The sequence below is a fragment of the Oryctolagus cuniculus genome, chromosome 3 (assembly GCF_051225735.1).
Source record: "Oryctolagus cuniculus isolate XC-2025 breed Fujian yellow rabbit chromosome 3, ASM5122573v1, whole genome shotgun sequence".
NCBI classification, from domain to species: Eukaryota; Metazoa; Chordata; class Mammalia; order Lagomorpha; family Leporidae; genus Oryctolagus; species Oryctolagus cuniculus.
The window spans coordinates 170745462-170758181 of record NC_142869.1 but is presented as its reverse complement, the minus strand read 5'-3'; the positions used below and the strand labels follow the sequence as shown (position 1 = coordinate 170758181).

At 37.7% G+C, this 12720-nt stretch overlaps 1 protein-coding gene across 21 annotated transcripts in view; it reads right to left on the bottom strand.

Moving 5' to 3' along the window:
- The window catches only part of AGBL3 (AGBL carboxypeptidase 3), an 85823-nt gene that overhangs the window by 37617 nt on the left and 35486 nt on the right, over window positions 1-12720 (bottom strand). For 16 of the 21 annotated variants that reach the window (XR_016231080.1, XR_016231081.1, XR_016231082.1 and 13 more), the window contains 5 exons: window positions 11286-11448; window positions 8908-9034; window positions 6903-7003; window positions 6566-6684; window positions 4398-4461 (listed from right to left, as the gene is read on the bottom strand). Coding sequence is in view for 14 of the 21 variants with exons in the window: in XM_008258135.5 (XP_008256357.4) it covers window positions 4398-4461; window positions 6566-6684; window positions 6903-7003; window positions 8908-9034; window positions 11286-11448 (574 nt within the window). In the remaining 7 variants the exon portion in view is untranslated. Of the gene's footprint in view, window positions 1-4394; window positions 4462-6565; window positions 6685-6902; window positions 7004-8907; window positions 9035-11285; window positions 11449-12720 lie in introns of those variants that run through there. The other 5 variants (XR_016231085.1, XR_016231086.1, XM_017342687.4 and 2 more) reach the window with 3 other exon arrangements.

The following is a 12720-nucleotide window of genomic DNA, read 5'->3' as shown; positions in this document are numbered from 1 at the left end:
AAGAGGAGGTAGGGAAAGAGAACCCTTCTGCTGATGGTGGGAATGTAAATTAGTAAGTTATAATGTAAAACAGTACAGAGACTCATGAAAATATTAAACACAAAATTATCATACGCTCTAGTAATCCCACTACTGGGTATATAATCAAAGGAAATGAAATCAGCATGTCAAAGAGATATCTGGGCTTCCCTGTTCATTGCAGCATCATTCACAGCTGCCAAGATATAAAATCAACTTAAATGTCCATCCACAGACCAGTGGATAAAGAAAACATGAGCTATGGAATGTTATTCAGTCTTAAAAAAGAAGGAAATTTTTTCCTTTGTGACAAATGAAGTCAGAAGACATTGTATTAAGTGAAAGAAGCCAGGCACAGAAATACAAATACTACATGATCTCACTTATATGCAGACTAGGAAAAAAAAAGTCAAACTTACAAAGCAGAGAATAGAGTGGTGCAACGGTGGTTTCAGGGCCTGAGAGGTGGGGTGTGGTTGGAGAGCTCTTGGTCAAACCATATGAAATTTCAATACGATAGGAGGCATAAACTCAATAGATCTATTGTACAACATAGTGACTACAGTTACTAAAAATGAATGATGTTCTTGAAAATTGCTGAACAGATTGTAAGTGTTCTTCCCACTAAAAATTTTAAGTATGTGAAGTAATGCATATACTAATTAGCACAATATTGACATTCCACAATGCATATGCATTATAAAAATTGTATATTATATATGACTTTTACTTGTCAATTAAAAATAAGTGGAAAATGGTGACATGAATTTATGTAAAGGTGGTACACTTAGTAAAACTGTCTCTAGTATCGTTTTAAAGACAGGAAACATCCAACACCTTAGAGTCACTGAACAGAAAAGATTTTGAGGTAGAATGTTTATCAAGTATGAACTGGTTATTGCAGGTTCCATTTGGAAGATACTAGAAGAAATGAACTTCAAAAAGAATTGAATGAAAGAACTGAGGGGAAAAACAGGTCAAACTTCTAATACCTGTAAGACAGGGGTCAAATCAAGGTTATGACTTTTACATCTGTGTTTATGACTTCTGCATCTCTAGGGTGGCCTAGAATGCTCTCTCTTCTCCTTGTATTCGTGCCCTTGTTAATCCTCTTGACTACGGGCTGAACCTACTGATTCACTTTGAATGAATGGAATATGGCAAAGGGGATGGAACTCTGCCCCTAAGGTTAAGTAACAAAGAGCCTGCGGCTCCCATCCCATGCAGCCTTTTTAGCTCTCACTTATTCATGCTGATGGCAACCAGGCGCTATGTCATAGGCTAATTTAGGAGAAGCCCACATTGCAAGAAACTGAAGATCTTTGGTCTAGGGCCAGAAAGGAACTGGAAGCCTTTGAGGAAGTGAATTCTGTAAACAACCTAGTGAGAGTTCTGCAAGGATATCCGCCCTCAGCCAAGCCTTCAGATGAGACCCTGGCCTGGCCAGCACTTTCATGACAGCCTTATGAGAGCCTCAGCCAGAAATACGCAGCTAAGCCACTCCTGGATTCATGACTCACAGACACTACGTGCTGCTAAACGTGGCTCAAGCTGCCTAAGTCTGGAGTACTCAATAACAGAAAATTGACACACCTCCTTTGTTAAAACCTGGGGCTCTTAGAAATGTGGTCTCATCAAAGTATGTATGAAGACAGCTCAAAATAGTCTTGTCCTGACTGTTGATGTACAATTTAATACTTTATCCCTTTTAGTATTTTTTTTTGTTCTAGTTAATACTATTGGTTGAACTCTGTAATTAGCACACAATTATTCTTAGGTGTTTAAATTTAACTGAAAAGTGATCCCTGTTAAATATAAGAGTGGGAATAAGAGAGGGAGGAGATGTACAATTTGGGACATGCTCAAGCTGACTTTCCCCAGATGGTGGAGTTAGAAATGTGCCAGGGGATTCCAATACAATCCCATCAAGGTGGCATGTACCAATGCCATCTCACTAGTCCAAGTGATCAATTTCAGTTCACAATTGATCATACTGATAGGTCTAAGAGTCAAAGGGATCACACAAACAAGACTAGTGTCTGTTAATACTAACTGATAGAATCAAAAAGGGAGAGAACAATCCAACATGGGAAGAGGGATACACAGCAGACTCCTAGAATGGCAGATGTCCTAAATAGCACTCTGGCCTCAGAATCAGCCCTTAAGGCATTCGGAACTGGCTGAAGAGCCTGTGAGAGTATTTTAGGCATGGAAAGTCAAGACACTCTGGAAAAAAAAAACAAAAAACAAAAAAAACCAAACCTAAATGAAAGATCTCTGTGAGTGAGATCGCAGTAGAAAGAACAGGCCATCAAAGAAGGAGGTACCTTTCTCTGAAGGGAGGAGAGAACTTCCACTTTGACTATGACCTTGTCTAAATAAGATCGAAGTTGGCGAACTCAAAAGGCTTCCATAGCCTTGGCAACTCATGACTAGAGCCTAGGGAGATTACTGACGCCATAAATAAGAGTGTCAAATTGTTAAGTCAACAACAGGAGTCACTGTGTACTTACTCCTCATGTAGGATCTCTGTCCTTAATGTGTTGTCCGATGTGAATTAATGCTATAACTAGTACTCAAACAGTATTTTACACTTTATGTTCTGTGTGAGTGCAAACTGATGAAATCTTTACTTAATATATACTAAATTGATCTTCTGTGTATAAAGATAATTGAAAATGAATCTTCATGTGAATGGAATGGGAGAGGGAGCGGGAGATGGGGGGGTGCATGTGGGAGGGAAGTTATGGGGGGGAAAAAGCCATTGTAATCCATAAACTGTACTTTGGAAATTTATATTTACTAAATAAAAGTTAAAAAAATAGTCATAGTAAAATGGAATTAAAAGGTATGTTTATTTTAGTGCAAAAAACCTGAGATCCATGCCTATGAGGGGTCTTCAGGAAGTTCATGAAAAATGTGTATTATGAATAAACTATGCATAGATTTCAATTTTTTTGCACCAAAACAAACTCCTTTAAATCCATTTTCCATGAACATTCTGAAGTATCATCACATAAATTTGTATGTATGGATTATCTATCTATCTGATCATATACAAAAAAAAAAAGAATTTTGAGAGTGGTTTTGACATATGAGGTTGTCTGGAATCAAATACATACAAAACTTAGTTTTTGTAAGACCCACGGTGGCAAAAATATTGTTAGCCTGATTTCAAAGGGACTGTGGTAGTTCTATGGTAGGAAGCAGGCTCAGAAAGATGCTTAGCCACAAAGAAGAACAAGAGGTCTTCAAGAAGCTTGTAGAAAATATGAGCTGTGGAAAATCAGTGCAGGGATTTCAACGTTTTTTGCACCAAAATTAAATTTTTAATTCCATTTTTCCTACCAACATTTTGAAGTACCCTTATATAATCAAAGCTCTCTTGAGAAATGGTTGGTGAAACTGGGTAAATGATACCCAGGAACTCTATGTACTACCTTTGCAACTTTCCTGTAGATTAAAATTATATCAAAATGAAGGGCTGATTTAAAAAAAAACGGGGACAAGACTTGTACCTATATTTGCAGAGCCTCATCCCTGAAGGGCTTGAGGGGAAAAGACTGATCACAGGGCTGCCCCCCGGGAATGGGACTCGGGAGCTGGAGAGCTTCGTGGGAGGCAGGTTTCCCTGTGACCCATTTGCCTATCCATATATTTCCTATTAAAAATGTTAAAACTAATGTTTAAGGCCGGCGCCGCGGCTCACTAGGCTAATCCTCCGCCTAGCGGCGCCGGCACACCGGGTTCTAGTCCCGGTTGGGGCACCGGATTCTGTCCCGGTTGCCCCTCTTCCAGGCCAGCCCTCTGCTGTGGCCAGGGAGTGCAGTGGAGGATGGCCCAAGTGCTTGGGCCCTGCACCCCATGGGAGACCAGGAAAAGCACCTGGCTCCTGGCTCCTGCCATCGGATCAGCGCGGTGCGCCGGCCGCAGCGCGCCGGCCGCGGCGGCCATTGGAGGGTGAACCAACGGCAAAAGGAAGACCTTTCTCTCTGTCTCTCTCTCTCACTGTCCACTCTGCCTGTCAAAAAAAAAAAAAAAAAACAAAAAAACAAAAAACAAAAAACAAACAAACAAAAAAACTAATGTTTAAATGACCAGGGAAATAATAGAAAAGGAATGAACTTTCAAAGAGCGGGACCAGAAGCCATACAGAAAAAAAAAAAAAAAAAAAGGCTGGAGGAGCTATTTTTAGGGAAAGCATAGCTGGGCCTAATCAAAAAATATTTCCCAATTCTCAATATAGTAGACATCACACATTTGCCCAATAGAATTCCAGAATAGTTTTTGGTTTGGTGACTGCAAACTCTGTTTCTGCCTGATTTGTTAATTACAATAAATACCATATCCATGTTATAAGCAAAAGTTTTTGATCATACCTGAGAAGTTAACTTGAGAAGATAATTCTGAGAGTCGGATTCGGAACTATCAGAACCTTGGCTGCTGTAAAAACAAAAAAAAAGAATAAATAACTTTTTTTTTTAATTTCAGAATGTTTCAGTAAACATTTAAGATTTCAACTAGGAATTTACTCAAACAAAATAAGTTAGCAAATTAGAGAGTTACCTGTACCCCCATGTTTACTGCAGCTCAATTCACAATAGATAAGATATGGAGTCGACCCAGATGTCCATCACTGATGACACGATAAAGGAACTATGGTATATATACACTATGGAGTACTACTCAGCCCTAAAAAATGAAATCCTGTATTTTGCAACAAAATGGATGCAACTGGAAACCATTATACTTAGTGAAATAGTCAGCCCCAAAAAGACAAATATCATATGTTTTCCCTGATCTGTGGTAACTAAAAAATGTGGTACAAAAAATGTAATGTATGTGAGCAAAATCGACATTTTGAGATCTGATTATTGTTTACAGTCCTTGTCTCTACTGTTGAAGAATAGTGTTTTTCTCTTCTTACTATCTGTTGAGTTCTTAGTGGAGGGTTAAGCTTATGATTATAAAATAAAGTGAAAGTATGTCATTGTAAAAATTAAAAAAATTAAAAGAAAGAAATAGAAAGGCAAGAGGAGGGAGGGTGGGAGCAGGGGTGGGTAGGGTAGAAAGCATCACTATGTTCCTAAATCTGTATATTGGAATACATGAAATTTGTTCACCTTACGTGCATTTGGCACAGTGCTTGAGACACATACATCCCATATCAGAGTGCCTGGGTTCAAGGCCAAGTTCCACTCTGATTCCAGCTTCCTGTTAATAATGTACACTCAAGGAGGCAGCAAGTGATGGCTCAAGGAGTTGTATCCCTGCCATCCATGTGGAAAACCTATATTGAGTTCCCAACTTCTGGCTGTGGTCTGGCCTAGCCCAGGCTGTTGTGGACATGTGGAGAGTGAACTAATGAATGTGGAATGGGAGTGTCTGTCTCTCTCTCTCTTTCTCTCTCCTTCTCTCCCTCTCTCCCTCTCTCCCCCCTCCCTCCCCATCTGCCTTTCAAACAAATAATAATAAATTTTAGAAGTTTCAAGGTATAAATTCTTCCCAATATTTTTGATTCAATTAAATCACAATCAAAATCCCAGAAATTTATGTTTTGTATATTGACAAACTAATTCTACAGCACATATGTATAGGCAAAAAAAAAAAAAAAAAAAAAAAAGCTATTTTGCTAACACAAAACTAAAGTAGGGCAAAGTTTATAACTGACTCTTGACCTCAGGTTTCTTAGCAGAATTCCATACAGTAAACATTCTCTGAATGGCACTATGATGGTGGATATATGCCATTATCAATTCGTCCAGACCCACAGAATGCTTGACACCAACAGTGAGGCCTAAAGCAGACTACGGTCTTTGGGTGATAATGATGTGTTAATGTAAACTCAGCAAGTGTAAGAAACAGATCACTCCGGGGAGGGGGGAGGAAGGGGAGGGATCTTCATAATGGGGAAAGCAAAGCATGTGGGTGGATAAGGGCTACATGGGAAGTCTCTGTGTTGTGGATCTAAATTACTCTAAAAAAGAAAGTACTGAGAGAGAGAGAGAGAAAGAGAGAGAGAGGGAGGGAGGGATCAAACGGCAAACAATTTGGCATGTCTTTCATATACTACAAATAGTGATGCTCATATTACTTGAATAAAAAGTAAATCAAGGGGCTGGCATTATGGCGCAGTGGGTAAAGCTGCAGTCTACAGTGGGAAAAGCAGCCAAAGATGGCCCAAGTGCCTGGGCACCTGCTACCCACATGGGAGACCTGGAAGAAGTTCCTGACTCCTACCTTTGGCCTGGCCCAGTTGAAGCCATCTTTGGGGTGAACCAGTGGATGGAAGATCTCTCTGTGTGTGTCTCCCCCTCTTTCTCTGTAACTCTCTCAAATAAATTTAAAAAAAAAAAACTTTTTAAAACATTTAAAAAATCAATCAATCAAATGAGGTCTTGAGGAGGTCCTGATAGGATGCATGGGAAAATCTCCCCTACTCATAGTTGAAATTTCAGTTGAGAATCTCCAGTAGTATCCTAACGTTATTATAAGAAACATAGTAAAACAGTGTAACAAATTGATTACTTCTCTAGTCTTGACTTACCTAGTCTCTGGATCCATTGTGATTTCTATCAGAGAAGTATATGAATCCTCAAAGGCTTTTTCCACGTTTATATGAGTATGTTTTGCCATTTCTTCTAATTCTTTCAGGCACTGATAATACTAGGGGAAAATTATAAATTAGTTCATTATAAAATGATTTCATTTCCTAATTGAACTAATTGAATATTTATAGATGAACAGAATAATAATTATTTTGACATTAAGTATCCCAAGCCCCAGAACCTTGCTGGAATATTAAAAAGAAAATAACTGTCATAGTCACAGGCAGGTTGTCCGATGGGCTGGGGTCTGCTTTATTACCACATGGATTGGTTTACCTTGGTCCGGTCAGGATCACAATAGTCCAAGAGAGAATCACAAAAATGGTATCCCATTGACTCCAGGTCTTTTATGTTGAAATGAGTGCCTCGTTTTTTACCTACAAATCAATAAGTTTATGCATCCTTGAGGATGACCTAGTCTTCCTCAGCAGGTAGGCCTAAGTTACAAACAGAGTGTAAATGAAACACCAACAGGTTCCCCAACCTCCACTTTGGATTCTCTTTGCTGGGCAGGACAATCAACAGCTTCCTGCTTGCTTTCTCTGTTACTTCTCCACCACTCAGAACAAACCTGACTTAATACACACTGGTCTATGCTCCAAGGAAGAAGGAATTCAGTAAGACAGTTAAGGAATATTTGGTTATCAGTTATAAACAGTTCTAATAATTACTGAAAAAAAAACAGGTTATGATTTTAGAGGAAAAATATTTTCATCTTCCATAATACTATATTAATTTTAAGGTACATTAAAAACTAGCAGGAAATTATACATGTGGATTTCCAATGCTTTGAGTTGATACATTTTCTTTTTTAAAAATTTTATTTATTTATTTATTTACTTGAAAGGCAGAGTTAGAGAGAGAAAGAGAGACAGGGAGAGGGATATCTTCCATCTACTGGCCCACACACCCAGAAGGCCACTACACCCAGAGCTCGGCTGGACCAATGCCAGGAGCCAGGAGCTTCATTCAGGTATCCCACATGGGTGCAGGGGCCCGAGCACCTGAACCATCCTCTGCTGCCTTCCCAGGTGCACAAGCAGGGAGCTGGAATGGAAGCAGAGCAGCCGTAGGCAGTCCCTTAACCTGCTGGCCACAGTGTAGGCTGCTGAGCTGATGCATTTTCTGACAAGATGAGAACTACCTTAATATGGGATATGAGAACTACATTAGAATGTTAGATGTGACTAAAAGATTTTTAAAGTAGCATTACAAGGCCGGTGCTGTGGCTCACTAGGCTAATCCTCCGCCTTGCGGCGCCGGCACACCGGGTTCTAGTCCTGTTCGGGGTGCTGGATTCTGTCCCGGTTGCTATCGGGTGTCTCCTTATTCTCTACAAAGTGTCTTCAGCTTGGTCAGTGTACGCTCAAAGTGCTCACAAAGGGCAGGCATTTGCTGCAGCAGTTAAGAAGTCACCTGGGAGGCCGGCGCCACGGCTCACTAGGCTAATCCTCTGCCTTGCGGCGCCAGCACACCAGGTTCTAGTCCTGGTCGGGGTGCCGGATTCTGTCCCAGTTGCCCCTCTTCCAGGCCAGCTCTCTGCTGTGGCCAGGGAGTGCAGTGGAGGATGGCCCAAGTCCTTGGGCCCTGCACCCCATGGGAGACCAGGATAAGTACCTGGCTCCTGGCTCTTGCCTTCGGATCAGCGCAGTGCGCTGGCCGCAGCGCGCTGGCGGCGGCGGCCATTGGAGGGTGAACCAACGGCAAAGGAAGACCTTTCTCTCTGTCTCTCTCTCTCTCACTGTCCACTCTGCCTGTCAAAAAAAAAAAATAGCATTACGAAGCACACTTCTATTTTTAGTTCAGGGAACCAAGTACTTGCACATCTAAATATAAACAGATTCCTCCCACCACGAAAAAATGCCAGTGTATCTTTCTCTGTAGATAACAAATCTATAAAATATTTCTATGGTGATATTTTAAGCATGTGAGTTGATTTTTTCTTGAAATTATCAAGAACATTCAGTTTTTAAAAATTTGTAGAATTCCCTTTAAAAAACACAAAACAAAAATAAGCTTTCAAGAGTAGTTAATAAAACACAAATTAGAGAGTATTCTGTCTACATGCTAAAAAAACCTCCCCTTTCTAAACGATGAGAGATGATGGAATAGAGACAACACAAAGTGGGAGTTTATCCATCTTACAGAAGTGATTAAATGGTACGTATTGAACTGGGAAGAAGGTGCTCCCTACCAAATTGTCTAGACTATTATATTTCACATGCTAATACATCCTTGGCTTAGAGCTCTGAGAGTCATGAATGAGAACGTTTGCTCTTACCCAGAGTAGAGCCACAAAAGGTGGCCTCCATGGTAAAGCTGTTCCTAATTCCCATTTTCCACATCACCACCCTTCCTGTTCCTTCTTTACTCTTCTGAACACTGAACTTGCAAGCTGAGAATGAAAACTGGAAAGCAACAAATAATAATGAAACCCATTATTTTTGGCACCTTTATCTTTCTTAGGAAGTAGGGTTGAAAACAAAATGGTAGTTGAGCGAAATCTGTAATTCTCACTAAAGCTTCAGGAGCCACTTGTATTTCTTGACCAATGGAAGGAACTCATCTTAAGGATGATACATTTACTTTTCTGAGAGCTATATATTCTAATTCCTGCAATACAATTTAATTTTTATCTTTATATAACACATACATTCACAGTCGGTTATTCTTGATATTGCTGGAGTAAGATCTTATACTAGGAAGGAATTTAAACATAGTTAGGAATGGTGTGTTTACTGTTGTAGACCTCCAGAAACAGAGAGTCTTTGTTTTCATATGTGAGACCATATGAAAGATCCTGAAAGATTGTTTTTTAGAGAGATCAGTATCTACCATGAGGTTTGCGGGGGAGGGGGTGAGTAATTTTATTTTTTAATTAACATACAACAAAACTTTCAGATATTCTATTCTATGCATTTTAATGCAGGTACAGATTTATGTAACCACCAACACAATCTTGATACTAAACAGTTCTATTATCCCTAAAGAACTCCCTCACACCATGCCTTTGCAGTCACAATCCTACACTACCCCAAACTTCTTACAAGCACTAATTTGCTGTCATGATAGCTTTTTTTAAAGATATATACATTTTAAAGATAAACATACATCAATGAAATCATATAGTATGCAACCTTTTGAGAGTGGCTTCTTTCACTTATTCTAACACCTCTGAGATTTATCCCGGTTGTTGCGTGCATTAATATTCACTCTTTTGTACTGCTGAGCAGTAGTTCATTGTACGGATGCACTAGTTTATCTGTTCACCACTTAGGCGCATTCAAAGTTGCCTTCAGTGTTTGGTTGCTATGAATGTTCATGTGTACAGGTTTATACATAGGTTTTAAGTTTTCATTTCTCTAAGACAAACATCTAGGAGTAGGATTGCTGTATCATATAGTAAGTGCACATTTATTTTTATAAGAAGCTATCACACTATTTTTGAAAATGCTACAGGATATGACCTGTATTGATGACTGTTCCATGGGCATTGGAATATAATCTGTATGATGCTGTGTAGTAGAGCGCCCGATGATGTCAATCAAATCCCACCAGTTGATGCTGATCAGTTCTTCCATATTCTTGCCTATTGTCTATCTATCAGTTCCAGATTACTGAGAGGGGAATTTGAAATTTCTAATTGTAATTATGGGTGTTCAGAAAGAGATTTAATAAGAAACATTTAAGAGAAATTCTAGAAATGGAAGCCCATATATTTCAAGCAATTTTTACATCATAAAGATCTATTTAAACTGCAAATTTGTTGTTTATGGAGTTTAAGAAATTGGTCCATTTCATCTAACATAGAACAGGTTACAGATTTGTGACACTAAGAAATATATCAATAAACAAATATCAAAATACCTTAGCAATATAGAATCACTTTGTAGAGTAATGAACTATGCCTAAGAGTACTGACAGTTTAAATTTATATAGGAATATTTATAGGTATGAAGTACTTTTCCTGATTTTTTTTTTTCTGAAGAAATAAATCCTATTTGGGAAATAAACTTATGCTCTCTGCAAATCTCTCTTCTTACCAGATCATTCTTTCCTTTTAATGTCTTTGGGACCTAATTATTGATAGAAGATAATGAGGATTTCTTAGCAAGTCCTTTATAATTTGATTGGTTGGTTGAAAATTTAAGGGAAAGTTGATAGATACTTTCTTTGTTATGTTAAAGTCTTTATTAACGAATAATTACAATAATTTTCATATCTTGGCAAATGAGTACCTCCAACAGTTTCGCAGCCTCAGAAATTAGATATACTTTATTCATTTATCATTTTAATTTATATATAAAGATTGATTTCTTCCCTGGGAAAATTCTAATAAATACCATAAATAAGTTATTACACATTCCTCAAGAGGAAAATCTTTAGCTTGTATTAATTTAGACACTTTATAAATATTAAAACAGCAATAAATAGAGGACGTTTTCGAAAGGTAAACTGTGGTGGGCTTATGGTGGTAGGATTCAGGCATTTTTGTCTTCATATTTTCACATAATTGGTCAGCTCCATGTAACTTTTTTAATGGAAAACTGTATTAAACCACATCAAAAATAACAAAATAAAAAAGTCTCTTGGGTAGCAATTACTCATTCTACGGGTACACATGGGTAACACTTAGTAAAGGCAAAGTTAAGATCTTACTTTATCTGGACAATTTTTGCTCAGCATAAGTGGAAAGATTCGCTGCTGTAAGTACAATGCTTTAGATCTGTCGCTACCATCACAGCCATACATGAAGATATTCTCTTTCCTACTATGGCCATGAAGATCACAATATAAAATAACCTCTCGTTTCTCCATCAATCTACCAAGAAGAAAAATATGAGTTACTAACTTTGACCTCTGCATGTTTCTTCTATGGAAACAACTGTAGATTCACAAATATAATAGCCAAATAAACAGGATTTCTTATACATACTGACTTTCAGTTTCATCCTCTTATCCATACTGTATATATTTAACAATATTTTTTTCAAGAAATTGAAGGTAATTCTCTTATTTATACTCTATATTTTTAATAATATATTTTTCTAGAAATTGATGGTAATTTCCTATTAACTACATATAATATATGAATATGGTAACCTTCCATTACATGGACAAAATTTACCTTATCCAAAAAGATCTCTCTGCTTCATTATTCCAGTTCTCTGTTGTACACAGAGAACAATTCACTTCTGTAATTGTTCACTACATTTACACATGAATTCTGACTGGAAGCCATTTTTTTCTTCAATTTTGTTCATGTAAATATTACATCCTACCCTTCAAGACTGACCTTATGTCTTATTTCTTCTCCAACTAGTCAAACCCATAGACGGTTTTTTTTTAAATTCCTGTTGCATTTAATACTGGTAACCTTTATTTGGCACTACTTGGGAAAGTTTTCACTTTCTCTGATATCTATGCTGGTTAAGGATGTGGAATGCTTCACATCATCTACAACAGTGGTATGCACCTCACTCCCCAAGTATTTGTTAAACACTGAGTGTTTGATGACTTGATGTTGAAGTCAATTAACTCTTGATTGGTGTGGTGAATAAGTATTATTTTGATAAAATGGTAATAAAGTCTGATTTGACTTTTTCAGGTAAATTTATAACAAATATTTTAAGGAATTATTATAATTCATTAAGAGGCTCAATCCTTTGTCAATATGACTTAGCACTCAGTAAATATTAAAACAATTAAAAATTAGCCCCCCCAACTGAAGGACAAAAACAACTGGGAGAAAAAACTTTCAAAAGGTTAAAAAAGTGGCAGTTTTGAGATGGTAGGATTATGGCAATTCTGCCTTTTTTTTTTTTTAACATTTTCAACTAGCATCAGTATATCACTTAAACAATCAAAATTATATATATTATTTATTTATGTGGAAGCATAAATATCAAAATGGGAGCAATGGGATGTACAACAGTATAAATACATTACAGTTATAATAAAAATATTAAAACAAAACATTCAAAGCATTGCTTCTATTAGAAACAATACTTCTTTAAACTACAGTGAAATCCTACAATGAAATTGTTTACATGTATTCATCTATTGGCTTTTTCTCATTTGAGCCCAATAAATT